Source organism: Odontesthes bonariensis, chromosome 9, assembly GCF_027942865.1.
Source record: "Odontesthes bonariensis isolate fOdoBon6 chromosome 9, fOdoBon6.hap1, whole genome shotgun sequence".
Lineage (NCBI taxonomy): Eukaryota > Metazoa > Chordata > Actinopteri > Atheriniformes > Atherinopsidae > Odontesthes > Odontesthes bonariensis.
This window is the reverse complement of record NC_134514.1, coordinates 12,400,267-12,425,563: the sequence shown is the minus strand read 5'-3', so window position 1 is coordinate 12,425,563 and position 25,297 is coordinate 12,400,267. Positions and strand designations below refer to the sequence as shown.

Genomic DNA, 25,297 nt, shown 5'->3' with positions numbered 1-25,297 from the left:
CGTTGCTGTAGTTGATCGTGTCATACATTTTACTCACTAACAAAGCGTTCACTTAGGCAACCAAAGCCGATGACGATGACTTCCAGGACTTCCAGGAGGCTCCGAGGGCAGGAACAGTGGACCAGACCTTCACTGACTTTCAGGGAGAGTCGGGAGGAAATTTCCCCAGCAACACTGCACATCAGCACCAGAACAGGTACCGGCTGTCAAAACTGTGAGGACACTGTGTCAGTCTAAATGTTTCTTTTTCTTTTTTTAATATTGTAACATGCAGTTTTATTTATGATGTGACCTTAAAGGTAGGGTAGGAGATCCTGGATTTTGAGTCCAGCGAAGCTGCATTTTGAAAATACACCGGTAAAAAGTCCCAACCCTTTTCTTCACTTTCCTACCGAAGCCACGCCTCTAGAGTACATGAACGCGCACGAGCACGAAGGTGCACGAGCGCTGTTCTGACAGCAAGCATCGATCGTTGCCGTATTTAGTATTTAGTATATGCTAACTATATGTTTAATAATGCTAGGTGCTAGCCAAGCTGGCTCTAGTTTGGCTTCCTGCCAAGCTTCTGGACGCGTAATTCGTTCACGGAGCAGGGTACGCGCACAGGGGGAAGGAGGGGGAGGGAGGAGCAGATTGCAGTTTGATAGACGGCATCAGAATCCAATCATTGTTAACGGTCCGTTCAGTATGATTGGATAGTGTTTTTCCTAGATTGTACGTTCTAGAGGCCACTAAAACTTTTCATATTTGTGTCAAAACTTTTAATTAATTGGTTGCAATGGGGGTGTGAAGAGTATTTCAAGCAATGTGTAAAAAAATGCTCCAGAAAAAGATCCCCTACCCCATCTTTAATGCCGAGTTTACCAAACTAGAGTTGACGATATACTTTCTGCTCAGTGCTCATCATTTTCTCTCTCCTGTTACACTCCATCCATTTGCTTTTCTTGAGAATAGATGTGAATATTTACATAAATGAGTGTCTAATACACATCCCTGGATGGTTATTTATAACCAAATTGTTCCGCATAATAATTGTGTCTTGTCATTGTCGGTCTAACAGTCGAAGACACTGTCTTAATATCTTGTAATAACCTCCTCAGAATAGCAATGAGTTTGGGTCATCTCTTAATGAATTCATTTCGGTGGACAGCAGATAAGCTCATTTCTTCATATGACTTTCCAAGAGACTGTTCTTTCAGTGAGGCAGAGCTGAAAGGCAATTATCCACAGAGAGACAAAGAGAACACAGAATAAAAGCATCTCACATCTAAGTGGCGCAGGCGTTTTATAATTCTCTTGTATTTTCCCTCTGGAACACACATGGCTGACTGTCTCAACAATGTAACAAGAATTGACCACAGTCTGAGATTGTTGTCTTATTAAATGAGCATCTGAAAAGGTCGAGTTGGGTTGCCGGGCAGAACCGGCAGCCACGACTTAGTGTTGGATGTCCTGCGGATAAAAGGCTGTAAGAAGTATGATTTCATAGTTGTTTTATTCATTTATTTTTTTAATTTTGACACAATACTTTCCCTCTCAGTCTTCAGTGGGTGCCTGGTAACACAAACCCTGTGCTATTACAATGTGTAAAGGAGTATTTGTATTTGAGAGATTATGTCCTTTTGTGCTGAGCTAAATTAAAGCAGCTACCATACCATTATTCATAGCAAACAGCTTTGAAAGTGGTATTGATCTCATATGATGCATTAAAGTGAATACATCACAAAATGTTAAAGGTTTTTCTGACAGGATTTATATAACTCCTAAAGACTAATCTCTGTTCAGTAATATTTATGTAACAAAATGGTCTGCTTGTAACAACATGTTTTTTCCTCATTTTGTCCACAAATGGAATTCAAATCAATCTAGAAAGGAGCTACAGTAATTTTTTGTTGTCTGATGTCAAAAATTGTCCAAATTTCTAAATGTGAGTCAGGATAAATGTAGTCACTCTATCAGCCGAGTATTGTTAAATGTCTGCATCACCTGTGGTGGCCTCTGGATCATACTTGTTGTTCTGCAGTTTAATCTTTTTAGTGTTGTTACCCTCCAAATGTTCCATCAGCTCAGGCAGCTTATGCGGATTAAATTCTACCTTGAACTTCACTCTTTATGATGTCTGACCGTAGCTTTTGTGTCTTTGTAGCACGCCTGCCATGCTGACTCCAGTGTCGGGTTCCTCCTCCTCCTCCGTCACGACCTCCGATAAGTACGCTGCGTTCAAGCAGCTGTCTGTGGATCAGCCTGCAGAGCCTACGCCCCCTGCCTCAGGTATCCTCTCCACCTTCTGTAGGGCGTAGTGTTTACATCATTGTTTGCCCTTCATGAAAAAAAACCTCCTGGCAGGTAAAGGGATGGAAACGTAAAGACAGTTTCAGATAGAAAATATTGCCTTCAGATGTTTAGAGCACCACAAGTGATTTCACAAACTGAAAAAGTAATTTTATAATACATGCCCTTTATTTCATCTAAAATATATAAATTGATATCTGAAAGTTGCAGCTGATGAAGTAAATTAAATTTCCAAAGCAGCTTCTATGAGAGTACTGTCAGTTTAATGGAAATGCTTTAATGTCTTAATGTTTCGTCCCTTGGTTCATGAATAGTTCTGTTTCTTATGGCAGACTGCATTAAGGCAGCACCTGCCTACCTTTTTAAATGTGGTGTATTTTCTGTTCATAATCGCATTCTTTTTTTTTTTAATTTCTTCTTGTTCAGATATTGGAGACAAATACAGTGTGTTCAGACAGCTGGAGCAACCTGCTGACAAGAAACCAGTCGGTAAGAAACTTCCGTGCTCTTTCTTGCACATTCAAATCTCTCCGTGTTGTCAGCTTTTTTGCCTTCAGCTTCACATGTTGAGCTCAGAGATGGCCCCCGTCAGTGTCACACCCTTTAAACGCATCTTTAACACAGTGAACAGTGTTGGGCTTGGGGTTGTATTCCCTCTAATTAGGCATTTTGTTTGAACTTGGATAAAGCTGTCAGGTCACCGTAACGCCATTGTTCCATATTTACACTGTACCTTGTTTAGCGCGGCTGCGGTGTTGATTCAAGTGTGTTTCCCATCCCTGTTTCATTAGAACAGTTTCTGATGGGGGCAGCTCTTACAACTCCAGTAAGTCATGCTTTGCAGTGACCTTTCTTTGGCATTGTCAGGCTCCATCTTCCCTAATGAGCCCATTAGTTATCTCTCTGCCACCGTACACCAGCAATGTGAACAGATTCTCTGTTTCAGTCCGTGCATACATTACACCACAGTGGATTAACAACTGAAAAAGACACTAAAGTTCTTCCAATAGACAGTGGGTTTTCTCACTGTCGTAAATGACCATCTTAACTCGTGATTCCAACTTGTCAGACACAAAGAGACAACATTACTTGTTAAGATGGCAGTTTTTGCAGCTCTACTCTCTCTACAGTTCAGTGCATGTTAGTGATATGGTGTGTTTTTGTGTGGAAGAGCTTTTCATGCAGTGATGTGTGCTGTTCTTTAGAAACTCTGCAGCACACAGTTGATAACGAGCCTGGAAGTTTACTGTTCTCAGAGGAGCGGAGGCATACTGTAACTAATCCAGCAGCTTCTTCTCTTATAGCATTTAAAATTGATTTGTGACTGTTGAGATGTTTTTGTCTCTGGTATGTTTTTTGTTTACTAATCTTAAATCCTTTGGTTTACAGGGGAAGGATTTGCAGATTTCAAGTCTGTCAGCGCTGATGATGGCTTCACAGACTTTAAAACCGCCGACAGCGTCTCTCCATTAGACCCCCCAGATCAGGCCAAGATTTTTCAACCTGCTTTCCCCCCTGCTTTCCCAAACTCTCAGTCTTTACAACAACTTCCACAGCAGCAGCAGCAGCAGCAGCCAGCAGTGTCTCTTTCACAGCCCAGAAATCCTCTAAATATGGCCGACCTAGACCTTTTCTCTTCTATGGCTCCCTCTGTTCCTGCCCCCAATGAGACAAAACCCAGCACACTCCCCTCTATGTCTGCACCCCCCTCTCTAGTGCTCCTTCCTGGTGGAGTCAAACCTTCAGGGGGAGGAGCAGATGATTTTGGTGATTTTGCTCTATTTGGTGCCTCCTCTGACACCACTCAAGCTTCAGTAACAGGAGGAGCTGCAGCAGCACCTCAGGATGACTTTGCAGACTTCATGGCGTTTGGCAGTTCTGGTGGAGAGCCGAAAGGCGGGAGCAGCACAGGGGTCCAAGGTGAGACCTCCTCACAGCAGCAGCCCCTGCAGAGCTCAGACAAGTACGATGTATTCAAACAGCTGTCTCTGGAAGGAGGCCTCGCTTACGACGACACCAAAGGGAGTGGCGGCGGCTCCTTCTCTTCTCTCAAGAGCGACACGGACGACTTTGCAGACTTTCAGTCATCTAAGTTCTGCACGGCACTCGGAGCTTCAGAAAAGACTCTGGTGGACAAGGTGTCTGCTTTCAAACATGCCAAGGACGACTCCGCCTCCGTCAAGTCTCTCGACCTCCCGTCCATTGGCGGGAGCAGCGTGGGGAAGGATGACTCGGAGGACGCACTCTCAGTGCAACTGGACATGAAGCTGTCAGACATGGGTGGAGACCTGAAGCACGTGATGTCAGACAGCTCTCTGGATTTGCCAGGTCTCTCGGCCCACCAGCCCCCCGCTACAGGTGAGGAACTAGTGCGTTTGCTCTGGTGAGGCTCTGTAAAGTCACACCTGGTGTTATTTCGGAGGCCAATTGAATATACTCAAATACTGAAGAGAATACACAAATGACATATCAGATTTTTGCATCATTTTCATTCCAAATTTCATCATTCATCTCAGATTCTATATTTATTTATTTATTTATTTATTTAAATCCTCAGTGTCTTCCTCACTTCATCGTTATGTCCACCCCCCCACCCCACCCTGTATTTGTTGTTACTATAGTGACATAAAGCTCCTGGGCCGTATCTCTTATTTATTTACAAATGACTAGTGCCTGGTTTTGACATGTTGGCAGTTGTAGTCCATATTCGAGGTCCCCGGCTGCTGTCTGTCTGACTCCGATAAGCCTCCTGTTTGTTGTGTCCACGCTGCAGTGACAGACGTTGCACTTCAGTGTACCATTGGTGTGTATGTGTGAGTGTGTGGTTGAAGTGTTGAGCAGCGCTAACAGAAGATTCAGTTGAATACAGATGAGTACAGGAGGGCGTTTGCTGTCATGATCCTCTTATTTAGTCAAATCACAGTTTTCGCACAGCCGACCGCAATTTTCCCAAAGCGTTACCTGAAAGAATACTTTTTAGCTGTCGTGTGCTGACAGCATACCAAAAATGATCATTTTGATTAGCTAGAAAGGAAATGTCACCCATATATCAAGACATTATGCATGCAAAACCTGGAAAAAAGCTATTTGATAGAGAAACATTCTTTCTGGAAGCAGTGCAAACTTCAGACCTGAGTGCTTGAATAAGAGTGCATGCGTTTCTCTCTTTATGTCTGTCAGTTATTGTATTACCCTGTAGTATTTTCTCTCCAGTCATGCAGTATTATTTGAATAGAATGTCCTTCTGCTAATGAGATGCTTCATTGCTCGTCTGCTTTTTCCTCACTACCTCATGTTAATGAAAGTGGAGTTACATTTACCTAATTCTTGTTGTTACGTGATTTATTTAAAGGAAACCAACCCAGTTTCCTTCATAAACAGATAGTCTCCATGTCAGCACTTCCTCTCCTCTACCCTCCACAGCACAGCTCATCATTTATTCATTTGGCATATCACTTCCACATCATGGCTCATGTTTCATGACATTCCTCACCGATTTGTGGTGCAACAGGAGACCGCAAGTATTAGTTGTCAGGTGAAGACTTTGCGAGTCAAACATTTATTTGTTTTTTGGCTTTTAAGCTTTGACAATTTTCTTCACATTGAGCACATTCAACAAGCAAAGTCTTGATCTGACAATATTCATGCAATCATCTATCAGTATTACCACATATCCGTTAAGTGTTAATATGCCCACCAAATCATTTCACCCGAGGGATTCACGTTTATTTCCTTGGCTTGTTGAAAACACAAATGTAAGCATCCTCATTGCCTTATTTCAGTTTCTGTGCAGTGGTCAGATTTTGGTTTCATCCAAACAAGCCCCCTCTGTACTGAGAGCAAACAAATGGTTCATGGAGCTGCAGCGAAACGATTGCTGGTTGGGCAAAGACGATGCCCAGCTTTAACATCGATACATTCCTAAGAAACTGTATGCTACTAGAACGGCGGTTTCCATTTCATTCCTATTTATCTGCTGTTCTTGTTCTTTGAGAGCTTTGGGACTAACCTGTGAAAGTGTAGCAGGCCGAGCAGCTCCAGCGCCTCACCATGCTTTGCACTGTGTTTCTGGAAATGTTTGTAATCTTAAAGAGACAGTATTTCTTTTGCACGATTCCTTTTGGAAAAAAAAAAAAAGGAATCGGATATTTTTTCTCTCTTTCTGTCTTTTTTCCTTTCTTCGTTTTGTTTCATGGTTATCTGTTATATTGCGTCATGAATTGATCACGTGTGGCTCTACAGTCCGGCTTTCTGAGAACATAACGGAGTTAGTATTGCCCTTCCTGCCTTGCTTTTTGCTGCAGTGTGCCTGCTTTTTCAATTTGTGAAATTGACAAGAACATGATAAAAAAAATAAGCATTTTATGCATAAAAGTATTGCAAGTTGTTTTTATTGAAGAAATAATGTATACATACAGATTTGATAGTGTATTTTTATTACAGGAATATGAATCTTATTTTGAGGCTAGAAAGATTCCTTCGTCTAGTTGTGATTTACCAATCATCTAAATTAAATGTAGCCTACAGTATTTAGTAAGATATTAGTAATGTATTTTAGATTAATGAATCTAAACATTGATATCTTGTTGTTCTTTAAGGGATCATTGAGAGTTTGTGTTCATTTCCCTGCTTTGACAAACAATCACTGGAGCAAGAGAAAAGGGATACTGTCTCTTTAAATCTGTCCCCACATCTGTGATTGGATGTAATTAAGGCCCTCTCTGGGATGTCAGGTGTAACATGGCCCTCATTGTTTTCTGTAACCCTTTGAGTGCTTGAACAAGACAAACTTTACGTTTACAAGCAGATATAGGCAAATATAATCGTATTTGCCCCTAATTTAACTACTTATTTATTTATTATCCCATTTTACAATTGACTAAATATAAAATATGGCAGCCTCCCCACTTCTCTGAAAGCTTTTTGCTTCCCATTTTTAAATGAGCAGTGATTTCTTCAGTGCTCTGCCTGTTTCCCCTCAGGTCCTCAAAGGGTTAATGCTTCCTGCCTTGTTCTTTTCAACCAGGATTTTCAAGTGTTCTGTATTTAAATCTCTTCCAAAAACACCTGTTGCTTAACATCCTAATAGTCAAAGTTTTGTCATCTCCCCAGAACTACTGATTCTAGTCTGTGAATGTGCCTTCTCTCTCTGGTTTCTGCTTCTTTATCCTTGGATTATTTTTGTTTTCAGCTTCTCGCTGTTTGTTTTCTTCCTTTTCTTCTGACTCTGCATGCCCTTGTATTCAAATGACTGAAATCTAATTTTACAAGTGTTAGTTTGACAAACCTCTTGTAATGATAGACCTCTTTCACAGTACTTTGTGACCTTTCTCTCTTTCTCTCTACTCATATTGTCGTAATAAATATTACTGTTGGTATTGCTGAAATGCGTACCGTCTTATTTTTTTCCTTTCCTTTCTTGAGAGGGTCTGATGTGGTCTGATGACACGATGCTTACACAAGTAGATCCTTGTCAATTTCACAAATTGCTTTGCTAAAATAGGAAGGGTTCAACAAGGTGGATTTGTTTGGGGGGAGATTTGAATGCTGAACTGTTGACAAATATGTGCAAGCTGTCAGTCAATAATAGTCACAATGAAAATGATCAAAACACACGGTGTGAACCAGCACATGTAGAGACAGAGAAGATGTTTCATTGAGGTTGGTAAAAAAGCCAGCATTGAGACAAAATCCTTCAGGTTGCGTTCAGTACGAAGAGATCAGCTCCAATTATCGTCAGCCAACGGTTTGTCACTGTTGAAAACAGCCAGCGTCGTATATCCACAGAAGAGGGATAAGATGTGTTAGTGTTGCAGAATGATGAATATGATTCATCTCGGGCGTGAAAACAAAAAGAGATCATTTATTAAACAGAATTCTCTACAGTGTGAGTTGGAGGATGTCTTCCTTCAACATAGTGGGTAGGTATTACTGTCAGATTTAGAAACATGCCGACGTCTAATTCATGCAAATGTGTTCTCTGAAGTGCAAAACATGGAAGAGGGGTCGTCCTTTTACAATATATATCATCTCATGAAGTGAAATGACTGGTTTAACCAGATCACTAAAGAACAAACCTACATGTTTTCTTGCTCCTCTCTTGTATTTTTTGTAGTCACAGAGATGGTTTAGCTTTTACTTGAGCAGCTTCTGAGACATTTGTGGTATTTGGGGGCTTCCATCTGAATGCAATACCAGCGAGCCTAAAGAGATTTAAACATGGCAAATATCTTCTCTCTGAAACAATAGATTTAAACAAAAGAGTGCTCCGTAAAGGGCTGTTTATTTCTAAAGAAATGACCCTACAGTTAGATCACTTAGATCAACTATCCATTGTTTTTCTCAAAGAAATATTCCTATATATAGGTTTCCTTGTTTATAAGCATCATCAAAACCGATACTCAAAACTGGTAGATTTAACACAGTAGCCTGTCAGCTGGATGAGAGAATACATTTTGAAATGTTGGTGAAATCAACCTTTAAGAATATCAAAACCCCTCTTGGACTGTAGATAATAAATGTGACATAGTTATTATGTGACAGAATTCTTGGTCCTCCGTCCAGGCTCATTTGTCTTCCTTCTATCATGACAGCATCTGTGCTATTCGTAGGAACCACTCGTATGTCTGTGTTGTCATTACAGAAGGAGACGACATGAAATTTGACCCCTTTGGGACATCGGCCCTCAGCACCCTGGCCAGCTATGACTGGTCAGACCGGGAGGAAAGCCTGCCCGGTGAGGTCAGAAGGCAGCAGGGTTCGGAAGGAGCTTCCCTTCCATCTTTAGTCCCGTCACAGAGGAAGGAGCTGAGCTTTGGAAGCAGTGAAAACATCACAAGCATCTCCGTCGCAAAGATCAGCACCTCCTTCACCACAGAGGAATCTGCAGACGACAAGTTTGAGACCTTCGCTGACTTTGGCTCCGGTGACCAAGCCGGTTTCAATGACGAGGATGATTTTGGAGACTTTGCCAGTACTGTTTCTGAAAAGTCCGACTCGCCAGCTGCCACGGCCGAGGCGTCCTCAGAGGGAAACCAAAGTGAAGCCTCAGATGAGTTTGGTGCCTTCCAAGGGGACAAGCCCAAGTTCGGCAAGTCAGACTTCCTCAAAGCCAGCACTCAGGCCAAAGTCAAGTCCAGTGAGGAGATGATCAAGAACGAGCTGGCAACCTTTGACTTGTCCGTTCAAGGTGAGTCATCACGAAGATCCTCCTACATTTGAGCACATGTTAAGACTTTTCTCAGGAATTACTTTCTCTAGAACCATCAGTCTAGAAGGAAAACTTTTTATTCAACGCAAACATGAAACACAGTTATGTTTCCAATGTCTTAAATTTGTTGCTTTTCTTTCTATGTTAACAGAACAGCTCGATGATTGGATAATTTAAGAGATCACATTGGATTCAGGGAGTGTTTAATAATAGATAATTATAACAGTTATCACTAATTGCAGCCCTAAAGCTGTCAAAAATATATACTTGTCTGACATACTAACAACCAAATTGATTTAATTTCCAGTGTTTGGTGAACAGAAAAAGATGAAAATCTCCATGCGGGGAGCTGGAATAATTGATCATGTGCTACTTTGTGTGACAAAATGTTAGCTAATAGAGCCAATCTCTATAAATTCTATTGATTATCATTTCATTTGCAGTTTCAGCACTAAAATGAGATGTTGACATCTGTATTTAGACCAGACTTTGGAAAACATAGACTCTCTTGGCCACCTGTTTGGCTCTGAAATGGCTCCTTTGCCACCCCCACCTCTACACTCTGGCCCTTATCTGTAATAAAGCTGTCAGACATTAGATGGTAGTGTTGAGATGACAGCCCTGCTTTCATGGCTGTGACTGCTGAGATGGATGAGCAGAGGCCAACAAATCCATGAGCAGAAATTAACCGTATCCACTTTAAGGCTTCTCATTCTTCTTCTAACTGCTGTTTGCTGGTTTTATGTTCCACAAATAATTAATTACGGTTTCCTGCACCGTTATAAAAGCCCCACAGATTAATGTCCCTGTGCTGGATTTAATTTGTGTGAAGAAGAGGGGTTCACTAACTCCTCTTCGCCCTGCGGAGCAGTAATCTGATCTGTGGTGGGGCTTTGTGCTTGTCTGAGTGGATGAGGGGAAGATGACACATATCTCTTTGGGTGGTGGAGAACTTGGGGGTGGATTACCTATGCCTGGATGATCCTAGTTCACCTGTATATATATATATATATATATATATATATATATATATATATATACACATACACACACACACGCTCTAACTCCAAGCCCCACTGGGTAGTGTAGACTTAGCATGTGTTTGTTGTCATAGTTTGCCAGGATTTGTCTGTCTGTGAATCCCTATGAATTATTCATCCCTGCGTATTTGTGGCTCTGTTTTGTACCTAATTATTGTTGGCTACAAATGAAGCATTTACTCATGCCGCACTTCTCCAGGAGGAATTGGCCACAACAGAATGAAAGTCTGATTGCAAGCAAACAGGTGCATAGCTCAGAAAGAGTCATCACCATGAGTTGCTGTTTATGCACGTTTGTGGTTGTCTCTTACAGCATTGTGTTTGTGGTTATGTCTAAAATTAGTCATCGCCTTCTTGTGTCCTGTCTTCGCCTCAGGCTCCCACAAACGCAGTCACAGTTTGGGTGAGAAGGAGATCGGGCGGTCGCCGCCGTCTCCAGCTCCAGAGCAGCCTTTCAGAGACCGATCCAACACCCTGAGCGAGAAGCCCGCCCTGCCGGTCATCAGGGACAAGTACAAAGACTTAACTGGGGAGGTGGAGGTGAGGCGGGTTGTTGTTTTTAACAACCAACAGATCTCAGCACTGTTGATACTCAGTACTGTTAAAGGCTGCTGAAACAACAATGCTTCTTCTGTCTTGTCTTTATGTTTATGTTGTTGCAGGAGAGCGAACGCTATGCGTATGAATGGCAGAGATGTCTGGAAAGTGCTCTGGAGGTTTGTTTGAATATAATCATGTTCTATTGTGCCTCTATTTGTGAGAGCAACAATACTGGTGTAGTAGAATAATTGGGATAATTACATGAACTGAAATGTTTTTCCACTGAGACTTTTGTTTATCATGTATATCTTGAGACAAATTTTCTTCATACCTGCAAATATGATTATAGAATTTATCTTCATTTATCATTCTGTTTTTCTGTTTCTAAGGTATTTGATAAGTTTTTATTTAATCGTGTTCCACCTATTCAGAGCCCAAAATGTCATAAACACACTCCAGCAGGAGTGAGGCAGTGTGCAGGAGTTTAAACTGTAAGAATAAACACATTAAACTACTTAAACTATTAGCAGAAAAATAGTTTTCCCATGGCACTAAAAATGTTTCAGTCAAAAACGTACAAATATCGAAAGATAAAGATAATTTACTCATCAGCATAAGTTAGCGTAGCATCAAAATGCTTAACATGTATTTTATTTTAACGATGAGAAAAAAATCAAATGTGTGACATAAATAGTGTGTGTGACGAAACGGTGGCTTTTGTCTTTCCACGTTAAGGTCATCACCAAAGCCAACAACACCCTGAACAGCATCAGCAGCTCCTCTGTCTGCACCGAGGTCATCCAGTCCGCTCAGGGCATGGAGTACCTGCTGGGTGAGGAACTGCACACACAAACACACACACAGACCAAGACACACCAGCATTTCCAACATTCTGATCCGAACTGACTCATCTACATAAGCACACAACCCAAATCAGACATATATGCTTTAAAAAAGACTTTTCTTTCATGCCGTATAACAGAGCCTGTTGCTTTCCACATGAAACGCCAACAGTAATTAGCTAGAGGGGAGTCGGTTACAGGGACTTCTAACTGACACGCAGTGTATGCTCAGAGTCTGTGTATAAAGTTAATCAATGAGGTCCCAGGATGAGATGTAAAGTGGGAGCAAGAGACTGTTCAGCAACACTGTGCGTGGTCTCACAGCCTCTGAAAGACTTTCAGGACACAAATGACAAAATTAAGATGAACTCGTTTCTGCTCTGCCTGACAAGGTTCGTTTTTCTCTAATTTCATGACCATTTAAAACGTCAACTGAAGGGTCAGGGCACCATGTGCATCTACAGACAAAGAGCTACGAATTGTGTGTTTATGTCTTCATGTGTGTTTGTTTTTGTATTTTGATTGTCAGGTGTGGTGGAAGTGTATCGTGTGACCAGGCGAGTGGAGCTGGGCATCAAGGCGACAGCGGTTTGCTCGGAGAAGCTGCAGCAGCTGCTGAAAGACATCAGCCGCGTGTGGAACAACCTCATAGGCTTCATGTCGCTGGCCAAGCTCACAGTAAGATGCTCACAAACATCTGTTTTAAAAAGTAAAAAAAAAAAAACAGATTTATGCACAAAACAGCTTTTACTGCTCCCTGTTATGACCGAGACATGTTTAAGTATACATGATAATGTTATATTAGAAGTGAACTCACAACACCTGCCAGTAGCAGCATGACATGTTAGTGAATCAGCATTGTTGCTCCATTAGTGAATAATCAATGATTCATCGATTTGGATGCGATGCAGCTGAAGTATTTAGGTTGTCTGGTGTTGCATCAGCAGAGACAGCGAGGACAGTGTAGAGTTATTTATTTACCCAGCTGTCTGGCAGTGTCTGTAAAACAGAAGCAGAGAGGAGGCAGAGTGTGCTCATCCACAATGCCAGCAGAGGAGTTTTCAGACCGTTAAAGGTTAAACTGAGACAGCATCTTAAATTAGGTGGCAGAGAGAAATTGCAAACAAGTTTGTTTTGAAAAGGAGAAGCAAAAACTTTTTTTTTTTTTATTCCACATAGTCAAAGTAATTCAGTCTGTAAAAAGTTGTTGAAGCAGAATGTTTTAATGTCAGCAGACCTTGCTCTCAGTGCTGTTATTATATGAAATAGAAATGACTACATTTTGCCTTGCAGCAGGAAGTAAATGGTGTGTGTGTGTGTGTGTGCGTGTGTGTGTGTGTGTGTGTGTGTAGCCTGATGAAAGCTCCCTAGATTTCTCCTCCTGTATTCTGAGGCACGGCATCAAGAATGCCAAGGAGCTGGCTTGTGGAGTTTGTCTGCTCAACGTTGATGCCCGCAGCAAGGTTTGTGCACACACTCACACGTGCATACACCCAGAATAACTGTGGTGGATCCATTTTTACACGGAATTAGTGCTCATCATCAGCGGATAACAACTGACATTTCTTTGACTTTGAAACATTTTGCAGAGCAAAGAAGGAAGCGCTATTGGACGTCTGTTTAAACGAGTAGGCGACAGTCAACTGTCATCCAAATCTCATTCCACTCTTTTGCACTTGGGGCCTCGGGGGTCTTTTCTCCTTTTACAGACGGGCCCTGCAGGGGGCCAAAGTGACAGGATTCACCTCTCCATAGCTGCTCTGTTACAGGCGAATCGTGACAAACCTGTTTCTGAAAAAGCAGGTTCATCGTGTGAAATGTAAACAAAAAAAAAAAACGATATCTCAAAAGTTGAGACTGAAATTTTGCCGCTTTTGGAAAAGTATTCGCTCGTTTTGCAGACATCAGCCACAGTCACTCCTCCTTCATTACTGCTGTCAAGCTTTTCCTTCTCACAGGGCACATGATGCAAGTGATGACAGGCTGTCATAGACGTCTGTCACAGGTGGCAGAATTACATCAAACTTTCCAACTGAAATAACCCAGTTTGATGAACAGATTATGTCACCTTTTGTTGAGCTACTGTTAGCTCTGTCACTTTACTGCATACAGTGCTCATCATAAGTGTGTTAACAGTCCCATGAGGTTTATCTGCCATACTTACACACAGCACTGTACATATGTTTTTTTCACTGTGCTGAAAGACAGTTAAGTTAGTATAGAAGAAGATATAGAGCAGCTGTTGCAGCTGTTTACAGGTAGTCAGTGACTGCTGGTCTTCTATCTTAGACTCATTGTCTGATGAAAGAGACAAAAGAAAGAATACAGTTTGTGCGCACAGAGTAGGAGAGAAACTCGATATTAAGGGCTGACAGTAGGCAGAATGCAACTACTTGGTATTATGTAGTACTATTATCAAATATATAATAATCCTATCTTTTTTTTTGGCTATATCATCCGTCCAACACTAGCTGGAGTCTTAAATCAAATGAAGAGCAGAACAGGGCTGCTAACGCCTGATAGCCTGAAGGCTGCACTGTTTTTGGCAGAGCTGTTACTCCACTATCAGTGCAGTTAGATATAAACTAGTATATGAATAGTTTATAGTTTTATCTTCCTGTGAAGCAGACAGCCCGTCTTGAGGCACTTTGTTAGTCTACAAACCCTCCACGTCTCTCGTTTTTGTGCGCGAAAATGTGAAAAAAAAAAAGGTCAAAGCTTGACAGTTCAGACCTGCTTAAAAGCTGTTCTGAAGCTCTGATTGGACAGTCATTTTTCAGAGGAGTGAGACTGTTGTCACCCAGCTTTTATACTCGGGCATGACTAGAAAGTATCCAAAGATAACACCATGCAATAAGAGATAGTGCAGAGTTGTCACTTTGGCACCGCAGGGTGGGTTTTTGCACTCTGGGATTGGTTCTTCAAGGTATTGGGGTCGTTTCATGTCTTTTTCTCCTGTCACCTCCATTTCGAGGTAACTGCTCACCTCCACACTTTCAGCTAACAACCATCAGTGTTTGTAATAACTGTTCTCTGACTGGGGCCGTGTGCAGAATGGCTGTGTGTCTACCTCTTTGCCTACGGTGGCTGTGATTTTCGCTGATGTGGGCCATTAATGGTGTTCTCGGACCCTGTGGTTTGGAGGGCAGAATGGTGGTGCTGATTGTTTCTCGGGATCCCTCTGCTGCTTGGCCAGAGCCAGATGGATGGTCCAGGCTAGATATGGCTGACTGAGAGGCATCTTGGCTGTGAGCAGATGTAGCTTGAACATTAGTCAGAGAGTATGCCGGATAATAGACCTGCACACATAAAAGAACACTTTCTCGCACATCTCACACTTGCGTGCACAGAGGCAGGCTGAAATTAATGCATTTTTGTTTTGTCTGCGTGCCACAAGCATGAGATTAATAGCCCATCTTTTAATTACATTTTTGGCAGAGCCACACTGGTAAGAATGCATAAAAGCCAAGTGGAGGCTAGAATCCCCTCTGAGTATAATGAAGTGAAAGAACAGCTTTGGCTGCAGCTGACGGCACTGATTGTTTCATTGTCCTTTAGTGAAGAGGTGCTGATTTGTTTGTTCAACCAAGGGCAAAGAGGGGAGGGCATGTTCACGTGGCATCAGCAGATAGAGTTCATGGGCATCTTGTCATGATGTCTGTATTGTTTGTTGATTCATAAAGAGCAAAGAAATAAACGCACTCAGTCAGTCCATCTCGCTTTGTTCCTGTCAGACTGATATTGGTTGGAAGCAGCTTTTTTTCATCTTTGTTTCCTCTTAAGGAGAGACAGAGATGAGCAGTGGCCATTTTAGCATTTTTGCTCATTTTGGCTTTGATAGGGGGACGTGCTAGCCTGGCTGACGCGTCCACATCTCGATGAGATGGTGGTCTGGGAACTAGGTGTGCATTTTCTCGTATTTGAGGCGTGGTTTACGAATGCCTAGAGCCGTTTATTGGACGCTACGAATGTCTATCAAATGACGTCAGGTATTTCCCATGCTGCTTTGCGCGCGATTCATAGCCAATTGTATCACTTATACCAGATGACGACAGAAATTCGACGAGGAAGAAGAAAAAAATGGAAAATAAAAGTAAACTTGCGCTCTAAGCTACTTAAATTGACAACAAAGTAGGCCTAAATGCTATATTCTACATGAATTTTTATGTTGTAGAGTTGTGAATTTATTTTAATAATGGAGAAATTGAGCAGCCTTGCTTTGTTGTCTACAGTAGTAGATCAACCCTCATCTTACTTTGAAGCTCCCAGCTCCCAGAAGTGACGTCAACGAAGCTTTAGCAGCAGAGAAGCTATCAGGCTTGTGTTGATGATAATAATAAACTCCTGGACTATGTACAAACTTCCAAATGCATCGTTTTGTGAGTACAGACCATATTTTTGCTACTGTAGAAGTTTGGTGTCATGACATGTGATTCTAGTGTGGTAATTTTGGAGATACTGCCAGGGTCCGTTAGCGCTTGTACGAAGCTATTCGGGATAACTCAGTAACTCAGCTGATGTTCAGCCAATATCGGAAAAACTTCGGGTGGGCTACTTGGCTGGATGTCACGGTTCAAATGACCCTAGGGTGAATCTACTCCGAAACACTTTCTAAGGCTGCATCGAACGGTAACGTTGTGTCCGCTGTCATGTTGGATTAACACTCTACAAGCTTCGGTGTAGCGCATAGACGTCGTCATCGTCTTGCTGCCCCCCCCCCCCCCCCCCCCCCCCCCGTTCTGTGATTGGTTCCCAAACTCTGGCAAAAATAAGGGCGGTGGTTTCCAGGCTGACTTTGCAGTGAGAATGAAATCGAGCGCAAAGCAGCATGGGAATTCCCAGGCTAGGGACGTGCAGGAATTGAGAAATTCATTTAAATGCAGGGTTCTGAGGTGCCTCAAAGATTTGGATGATTATCCAGCAGTGTCCGTGTAGCAGACTTACAGAAGCTAAGAGAAGTTTATGAGAATCTTCCATCTCCTGAACATTAAGCATTATAAATCTGTGTCGGGTCACTCCATGGTTTATTATTGTTAAAGAGTAGCAGAGTTCCTACACGGATATCGAGATTCCTTATAAATCCAGGGCCTAAAATTTGGCGGGTTGAAAAATTTTTAGAACATGGAGCATAAATATGTTTTATATTTTCTTGCTGTTTAACTGTTTAAGTGTATCAGTGAGAAAACATGCAACATATTGTTTGAAAACAAAGTTTAATGCCTCCTCAGTATCTACTGATGAGTATTTTTCTGTCAAAAACAGGCTCTTTTCATTGAAAATCCCAGCATATCACTTCAGTAAAACATTTAGCCCCTCTAAAATGTGCTCACAGAATGGTGGCGTTGCATCATTTCAAATGACCTTTAGCTGTGCCTGACCTTTCCCATATTCTCTCTCGTAAATTTAAATGTAGTTGTTGTTGAGACTTGGAGTACAAGATCTAAGGCCCTACTCTCCCATGTAGACACTGGTGCATCAAATGGCAAACATCAAAAAGCTATTAATACATTTCTGACAACAAGTCCTGCAGGTAACAAAATAACAGCATTAATTCCTCCGTGTTCAGGTATAAAATGTGTTTTTTATCGAGTTTACAAGGTTAAAATGTGGCACAACAGATACCAATATCAAGACAGAGTAGAGACATGCACTCGCTGTGACTGTGTTGGAGGAATTATCCAACAAAGAGAGCGACATGTGAAGACCAACGCTGGAAAACATTCTTTCTTGTGCCGTGTTAACAATTTGGACATGAACTTTGTCAGGCATCGGGTTGTGGTCTAAGTTTTCTAAGAAAAACTCACACTGTAGTCCTCTATAGACATCTATTTACAAAAAAATATATCCCAGTCCATATCCTTCAAAAAGGATCAAGCTCAGTTCGATTTTGATTATAGATTATAATTTAGTTTATTGTCATTTGATGAGCTAAATGTTCAGTACGTAATTCTACAGAATCTACTGGTCAGATTTCTTCAATAGAAGCGCAAGCTCCTCTAATTTCCCCATTCGGCTCATATTTGTGTGTAAACTACACAGTGGACTCTCTGCACTCACTTTCTGTGAGCATACTGAGCGGTGGCTGAAATCTTTAATCAATCTTTTAGATCACTGCGGGCCAAATATCTTGTACTCTGAGAGAAAATGTGTGGGAGCCCCGAGGATAATCACTTCAAGTCTTTCATGTTTTCACTTGCAAATTTACTGTGAAAAGTGGCGGAACAGCAGCTCTGAGTGTTTGCTCGCTGCTCACTCTGTACATACTCGTCTTTGCTCTCTGCATTGCATGAAAACAGTCGCCTCACCTTTCTGGCTGCTGTTTTGCTTTCAGCCTTTGACTGAAGACAGTGACAGGAGGTTAAGGGTAATCATGCTTCATCTATTTTTACATTTCTGAAAACATGAGGCAGCATAGAGAAGCTTGCTTCGAGCTCAGGGCTTCGGTAGATTTTCATATTTACTGAGCAGATAGCGGCCCAGCCTGAATCCCTAACCTTTCCCACAGTTACAAAGGTCATTTGAATTATTAGTCCCTATTTCATCTGACAACTCAAGCTTGAAAGCTTGAATGTTATTTTGTCAGTGTAGTTACCGGAGGCTGCCCATCTAAAAGCATCTAGGTGTAATGAGGCTCCTCTGTGCAGCTGAAGTCTTCAGAGGAGCAGGGGCAGTTGAGCAGGAGGGGCTCTGTGGTGAGAGGTGAGAGGTGGAGGTTTTACAGCACGTCTTTGTGTGACCACCTTTTCATTTCACATCCTCGCCCTCCAACATTTCCAGCTTTGGCAGTCCTGAGTGAAGGTTTGTGGGAACAAGTAGGCCAGGGCACAAAGAGCTCTGAAAGGAAATCGCTCGGCTTGTGAAATGTGAGCATGTGAGAAAAAGTGAAGAGTGGAAAATGTGTCATTCAGCTTGCATTAGAAACCCCTCATCCAGCAGAGTGCCTAAGCTGCCGACTGCATTCATGCAGGTGGATATGTATTTGACTTAATGGTGGCTGTTTTTTTTTTGTTTTTTTTCTCCTTATACGCAGTCATTGCACTCTGCATGCGTTTCACTCTGCTTCTGTGTGGGAGGTTATGATTCACTGCACATGACTCATTCCTCTCTCTGGCTTTAGCTCCATCATTTCACCAGAGATGCAAACTCCTCAGCTGCACACCGCACGCGTTAGCATCTCCTGATTGCACACACAGCTGACCCAGTGAAAATCCAGACTTGCCCACAGCCGTCGTGTGGGAGGTCAGATCGCCCCGTCTCACCCGAACAGCTACAGTACAGAGAAAGCTTGCTGGGCACCGAGTCAAATCAAATTATTAAGCAAAAGGTTTGGCTGTGGGCATTTTTAGAATGAATAAAGTGATCCATATTTGCCTGCACAGACCCAAGAACCCAAAAGCCTTTTTAGATGTCATGTTGTGTACATTTATTTAATCCACCGCAGTTGCAGACTGTTGTACCTCCACAGGTTTGTATAAATAACCATTTAAGTGTTTCTCAGCATGTGGGCACTTTCACTTTGCATCCCTCAGAATGATTGTTAGATTGTTAGAGTCTTTGTAAAGAATCAGACCGGTTTGGAGGCAATCAGTGAGCTGTTCACAGTAGGAGGCTGTGCGGCTCGCACACACTTTAGTCAATAGAAACACACACCTATTAGATGTTAAGTATTATTTACATTCAGTGTAGTTTTCATGGTTCTTTTCTTGTACTTGAATGTGATTCTGCTATTTTAGAAGACTTTAGGTTTTCCCAGATGGTACCCCATGCGTACGGAAAACGTTACTTTTACCGCAGGGTCACCAACATGACTGCTGTCACTACAGTGAAACTAAAAACAACATGAATTATAATCTAAATGAACTTGTGTGTCCAAACTTATTATGATTTTAGAGGCTGATAAATCACAGCATGTGTTACGACTTATTCTTAATGTTGAAGCATGATTCTGGTTTATTTCAACCTAATGCATTCGGCAGAAAACTACGTAGCTTCTGCAGCTCTCAAAACTCACGGATCTTTACATTTTTTTCTTTTTGAGTCTGAAGTCTTGAGACAGACATAAGCTGCCTGTAGATGTAGGGACACTCTCCATCTGATCTTATCACCATCTTTATCTTCCACTGACATTGGCTGTTACTTAGATTTACTGTTTTGTGAACATATTATTCTAGAGTTGCAAAGATAGAATTGCCGTCAGAGCCTCAGTAGCCACATTAATAGGTCGTGAGGCAGGGTGAAATGAACGGGATTAAGAAGGGAGCTACGTTCCATCAAGGCTCATTCCCTTTCTACCAGTTTTAAGATGAGGCCAGTTTGAGCTGGCATCAAAAAGCAATCAAGGTTTTGTGAAATTTATTCTTGCAGCTGTCCCTTGATCCTGCTCACAGACAAACTGCACTCAAAACATGTTTCTGCCTCCTTTTAGGAACTTTAGAATGAAATGTATTGACCACCATCACTGCAGAGGGCGCACGTATAAGACAAACCTGCATACGTGACTCCTCCAGTGTGTGCCTCCTCTGCGGAGCTCATCTTTAATATTTCACCCTTTCACTCGGACAGGCTTTCAACTCTGAGACAGACAACTTCAAGCTGATGTACGGGGGCCACCAGTACCACGCCAGCTGTGCCAATTTCTGGATCAACTGTGTGGAGCCCAAACCCCCAGGCCTCATCCTGCCTGACCTGCTCTGAGCTGCCATGGTAACGCTGCTGGGACTAATTAACATCAAATAGCCGGAGCGGCCTCACACCGAGGTCGAGAGAAGGACATTTAAAGTCACTGGATCCCGCTTCTTCTTGTTTTAATTCCCATTTAGGTGAACTCGGTCTCTCTTTACAGCTGCGTTCACTGAGGTCAGCTTTTGAGGTCATATTTAAATCTATTACTGACGCTGCTTTATTTTCTTCTAATTATCACTTAAGAGTTGGTTAATGTTACAAAATCACTAATAATTAGTCATATTTAAACTATTAGGTGTGCAATATCATTAAAAACACTGGCACAGGATGTCTGTGAGCATCTTGAGTTTTTAATGTCTCTTGTTTCTTTGCATCTGTTTGTATTCATGACTCCCTTCGCTTCCTGTGAAGCAGACATGTTGAATCATAAGTCAAATATTGTACTTGAATTACTTTGACACGGCAGGTCTGTTTGATGAAACTCTGAGGCTGTTATGATTTTAATATCTTTTTGAAAAACATTCAGACTCACTGCTGTGCTACAAGACAGTTGTCTCATTTTATGCATTGTGTTAAATTAACTGCTCTGAATGTCTTTTTGCACTGTTGGGAAAGAAATGCAACATCTTTTGAGGTATTTAATTTGGTTTTTATAGATATTGGGGGGGTAGGGGAGTGAACAGATGGGACTTGGACAGAATAATGTTGACGGTTTTTCTGTATTGATGTGTGCAGATTTAAAAGTCTGGAAGAAGTTTGTGTGTGAAGTAAAATTACAGCTGATTTTTCTGTATATTACAGTGTTATGCTGTAGCAATGTAATTATCACCAACTGTAATGTGAATGTGAAACAAATAAATAAGTGTGCCTACAGGCTGGATTCACAGATTATTACATTGGTCGGACTTGAAGTTTAGATGAACGTTTTTCAAGATTTGGAATGAGACCCAAACACATTGAAGGTTTTACGGATCTCTGTAACTGACTTCCTAAATCTGCCGAACCGAAAATGACAGAGAGACGTGGGATCAAAGGAACCTAAACTGTATTTATAACTTCGCTCTTTGAAGCTGCAACGGTTAATTTCTCACTATTTAAAAAATTATTTTTCAATAAATGAATGCAAAAGGCAGTCACTCCAAGCTTTGAATTAAAAATACATTTCCAAGTGGATTTCCTCTCCACACCATCCGTGCCTAGTTTTGCTCATTTTGGAGGGCCAGGGCAACCACATTCATAGGTCTGTTTCCAATTTTTTTCATCAAAAAGAGAGAAGGTTCCTGGTTTGAATCCCGGTTGGGGCCTTTCTGTGTGGAGTTTGCATGTTCTCCCCGTGTATGTTTGGGTTCTCCTCGGGTACTCCGGCTTCCTCCCACCGCCCAAAAACAAGCGTGTGATTCTACAAACCGTAGGAGTGAGTGAGAGCTTGCATGGTTGTTTGTCTCGTTTGTCTTTGTGTGGCCCTCTGATGAACTGGCGACCTGTCCTCAACGTGCCCCGCCTCTCGCCCAATGGCAGCTGGGATAGGCTCCCGCGACCCTGAATTGGATTAATCATGTTTAGAAAATGGATGGATGGAAAATCCATCAAAAGTTCTGTGTCAAAGCCCGTATGCAATTAATGATTTAATAGTTGGAAAGCCTTTAGCCTTGAATGCAGTTCAGTGGTACAAAAAAATTGTAAGCGCTAGAACATGATTCAAACGGTAGCACTGCACCCTCCATCCATCTATTCATTTACTTCCACTTATCCAAGGGTCGGGTCACAGAGGCAACAGACCCAGGAGGGAAACCCAGACATCCCTCTCCCCAATGACCTCCAGCTCCTCCTGAGGGATCTCAAGGACAAGACATCTGTCCATCTCTCACTCCATCCTAATGCATCCTGCCTCAAAGCTACATTGTGAGATGAATTTACTTAAACAGTAATAATCCACAGAACCTCACAGTAAAAATAGTGTTGATGGAACAAAACTTTTATATACATATATATATATATATTCTGGATATATTAATCCAGAATCTGTTGAAGGATGGACATCCTGAATTCAATTCATGAGGCTTTCTGATGTTTTTTTGCCTGCTTCTCTTCTGACACTTCCGCCGTCAAATGCAGTAACACTGCAGCACATTTTTCTTTCCAATAGTGTACTTTCTCTGTGGCCAGAGAGGCCCCATCATTTCCATCACTTTGTCACAAAGTGGAATAAATTCTCCTCCAACAAGTCTGCCAGCCTCGCTGGCGGTATAGTTCAGCCAATCAGATGAGATGTCTCGGAGCTCCCTGAAACCTGTCTCATTATACCTCTCGCACTCTTCAGGTGTTCTCAAATATTAATTTTCATCTCTCCCCGTTCTCTAATCTATTTCCAGCAGAAAATGAATTCCTCTCCTATCACAGCGAACGCCAGGATTACAGAAAATTACAAACGCTGAAATCAATTACTGAACAAGGCTGAGCAATTCAAAATGCAAAATGTATCGCTCCTTTCTGCGCCTGTCGTCTTCACGCCTATTCTCTGCAACGCCGTCCTGCTTTGGGAGAGATGTGATGGAGTTGATATTGTACTGTGCTGACAAAGAAAAGCCTCTTTGATATTGCATTTGGGCCCTCACATTTCTGATTGAAATCAGCTGCCTCTGTTAGTTTAATCACAAGGCTAAAGGCAGTTTGTTTGAGTTGGTTAACGTTTGAACCTTTTCCCTTATTTTTAAAAGGCTAAAGCCTAAACCGTTTGATACTTCTGTCTTTGATTTGTAACAACGCTGATTCTTTTTGTTTTTAGGCAGATGATGATGTTTTAGAGTCGACACTTTGATATGCTTCGATAAGCATTTCGGGGTGAAACAGCTTCACATTTACATATATGTGAAACATGCACAGATTTCCAAAGATTTTTCTTATTGGAACACTTAAAGCCAGTTGGCTTTAAAAATACAGTGATTATATTGATGTTTGTCAGGTTTTTTTGACAATTTTTCCTACATTTCACATCGGAAAAAAAAATCTGTCTACTTTGTGATAATGAAAATATTTTTTTTTTGTTTGCAGCCCCAACCAAAACTTTATCCATATTCCCACATCATTTTTTAATAAATCCTCACAACTCGGATTACAACACATCCGGTGATGGGATCTTCACAGTGCTGTATCTTCAGAGTTGTTTGCTGCTGTATTGACGAAGCCTAAAAATATTAATTGTTGGAGGACTGCTTAGCTAAACGTAAAAATAGAGTTGAATTACTGTCAGAAGTGATTCTTAAAACGAGAAAATGTTGATGAGAACCAGATTAAGTGCTCGTTCAGGTGGAGTCAGTATGAACAACCAGACAACGGGCTTTCTTCTGAGTTGTCTTTGTTTGCGTTGGATGTATTCATGAGTGTGTTTGATACCCTGGTATGCATCTGTGACCTGCAACCCTGCTTTCTTCATGTTTCCGTGAATTAACTTTTAGGTGTGAAGATTGTAAGTGTGTGGCCATGTTGGTCTCCACCTTCTTACTGTCAGAAATGCATAAAGTTTTGTGCAGTATATTTTGACGTCACTACAAGCTTTCTTTAATGAATCTGAATGGGGTGGAGCTGGTTTTGGGTGAAATGGTCAAAATATAACATAATCAGAAAGTAAGCCTTTGAGAAATATAAAATATAGTAATTGTTTGCTAAAAATCCGACACCGTCCTCTTAGATTGGACCTTTTATAAGACCATTAAACAAGGCAGGTTAGCTTTTAGTAGGACTCTGTTACATTGCTTTATTAACTCAGGAGGGTGGAGTTTAGAGAGCACAGCAGACTGCTATTGTTTTATTATTTGATTATATTTGCCAAATCTATTGGATTGACCTTATTAATGATAGTTGTACTTCAGGGAGCACGGTTCCTTTTATTCAACCATCTCACAGTAATGAGTTGCGTCTACTGACCTTGTACACAAAAAAGTTGAAATAATGCTGAAAAAGAAGTACGAATTTTTTTCACAGTGTTAGATAAATAGAAAAACAGCACATTTGATGTAGCATGAATGCCAATGACAACCAAATATTTTTTTTACCCATGTGTGTATTTCACTTACTGTAAACCTAACATTGATAAACCCTCTTTTGAGCATCTGTTGGTCATTACAAAGTTTTTTGTACATCATAAACATCGTAAAAAAAAGGTGTGAAAAAAAAACCACATTACTTTTAATCCTGTAAAAACCTTAAAAATTTGCTTACTTACTTCTAAGTAAGCAAAGAAAATATGATTGATGCACACATCAAAACTGTTTCAATTAGTATGCCTGCTAAATTAGTTCCGCTTTTATTACATTAGAATGAAATGTATCTCAGTGCTGTGGTCTTATTACTGCATCAAAGGCACATGGAAAAATACTGCTCAGAGGAAGACAAAGAAGAGAAGTAATTAATTAAAACATTTTAAAGTCTGATGGTAAATATGGCAAAAGTAGCACTTTGCTTATTAGGTAATGCAAGAACAGGTAATGGCACTTTAAATGGCCCCATCAAAGTTACAATTACATAAGCAGGCTAAGTGATTTCCGGATGGTCGAAGGCATAAAATGAGACTACTTACTAGTGTGGCTGAAAATCCCTGATAAAGAACAAAGATATTTGGAGAGATACCAGAGTTGCTTGTGTCTTAACAGGTCATTTCATCTTAGGATATAGATGCAGTTGGTTTTTAGATG

General features: G+C 41.4%; 1 protein-coding gene across 7 annotated transcripts in view; it reads left to right on the top strand.

Annotated features, from left to right (window-relative positions):
- synrg (synergin, gamma) overlaps positions 1 to 21,481 on the top strand; it is a 36,698-nt gene extending 15,217 nt beyond the window's left edge. For 5 of the 7 annotated variants that reach the window (XM_075473160.1, XM_075473159.1, XM_075473158.1 and 2 more), the window contains 12 exons: positions 57 to 196; positions 2,147 to 2,271; positions 2,719 to 2,781; positions 3,682 to 4,650; positions 8,936 to 9,481; positions 10,919 to 11,082; positions 11,205 to 11,258; positions 11,818 to 11,914; positions 12,454 to 12,602; positions 13,277 to 13,387; positions 13,514 to 13,552; positions 20,487 to 21,481. In XM_075473160.1, the coding sequence (XP_075329275.1) occupies positions 57 to 196; positions 2,147 to 2,271; positions 2,719 to 2,781; positions 3,682 to 4,650; positions 8,936 to 9,481; positions 10,919 to 11,082; positions 11,205 to 11,258; positions 11,818 to 11,914; positions 12,454 to 12,602; positions 13,277 to 13,387; positions 13,514 to 13,552; positions 20,487 to 20,618 (2,589 nt within the window). In that variant the 3' untranslated portion in view covers positions 20,619 to 21,481. The remainder of the gene's footprint in view (positions 1 to 56; positions 197 to 2,146; positions 2,272 to 2,718; positions 2,782 to 3,681; positions 4,651 to 8,935; positions 9,482 to 10,918; positions 11,083 to 11,204; positions 11,259 to 11,817; positions 11,915 to 12,453; positions 12,603 to 13,276; positions 13,388 to 13,513; positions 13,553 to 20,486) is intronic. The other 2 variants (XM_075473161.1, XM_075473157.1) reach the window with 1 other exon arrangement.
- The last annotated feature ends 3,816 nt before the right edge of the window (positions 21,482 to 25,297 follow it).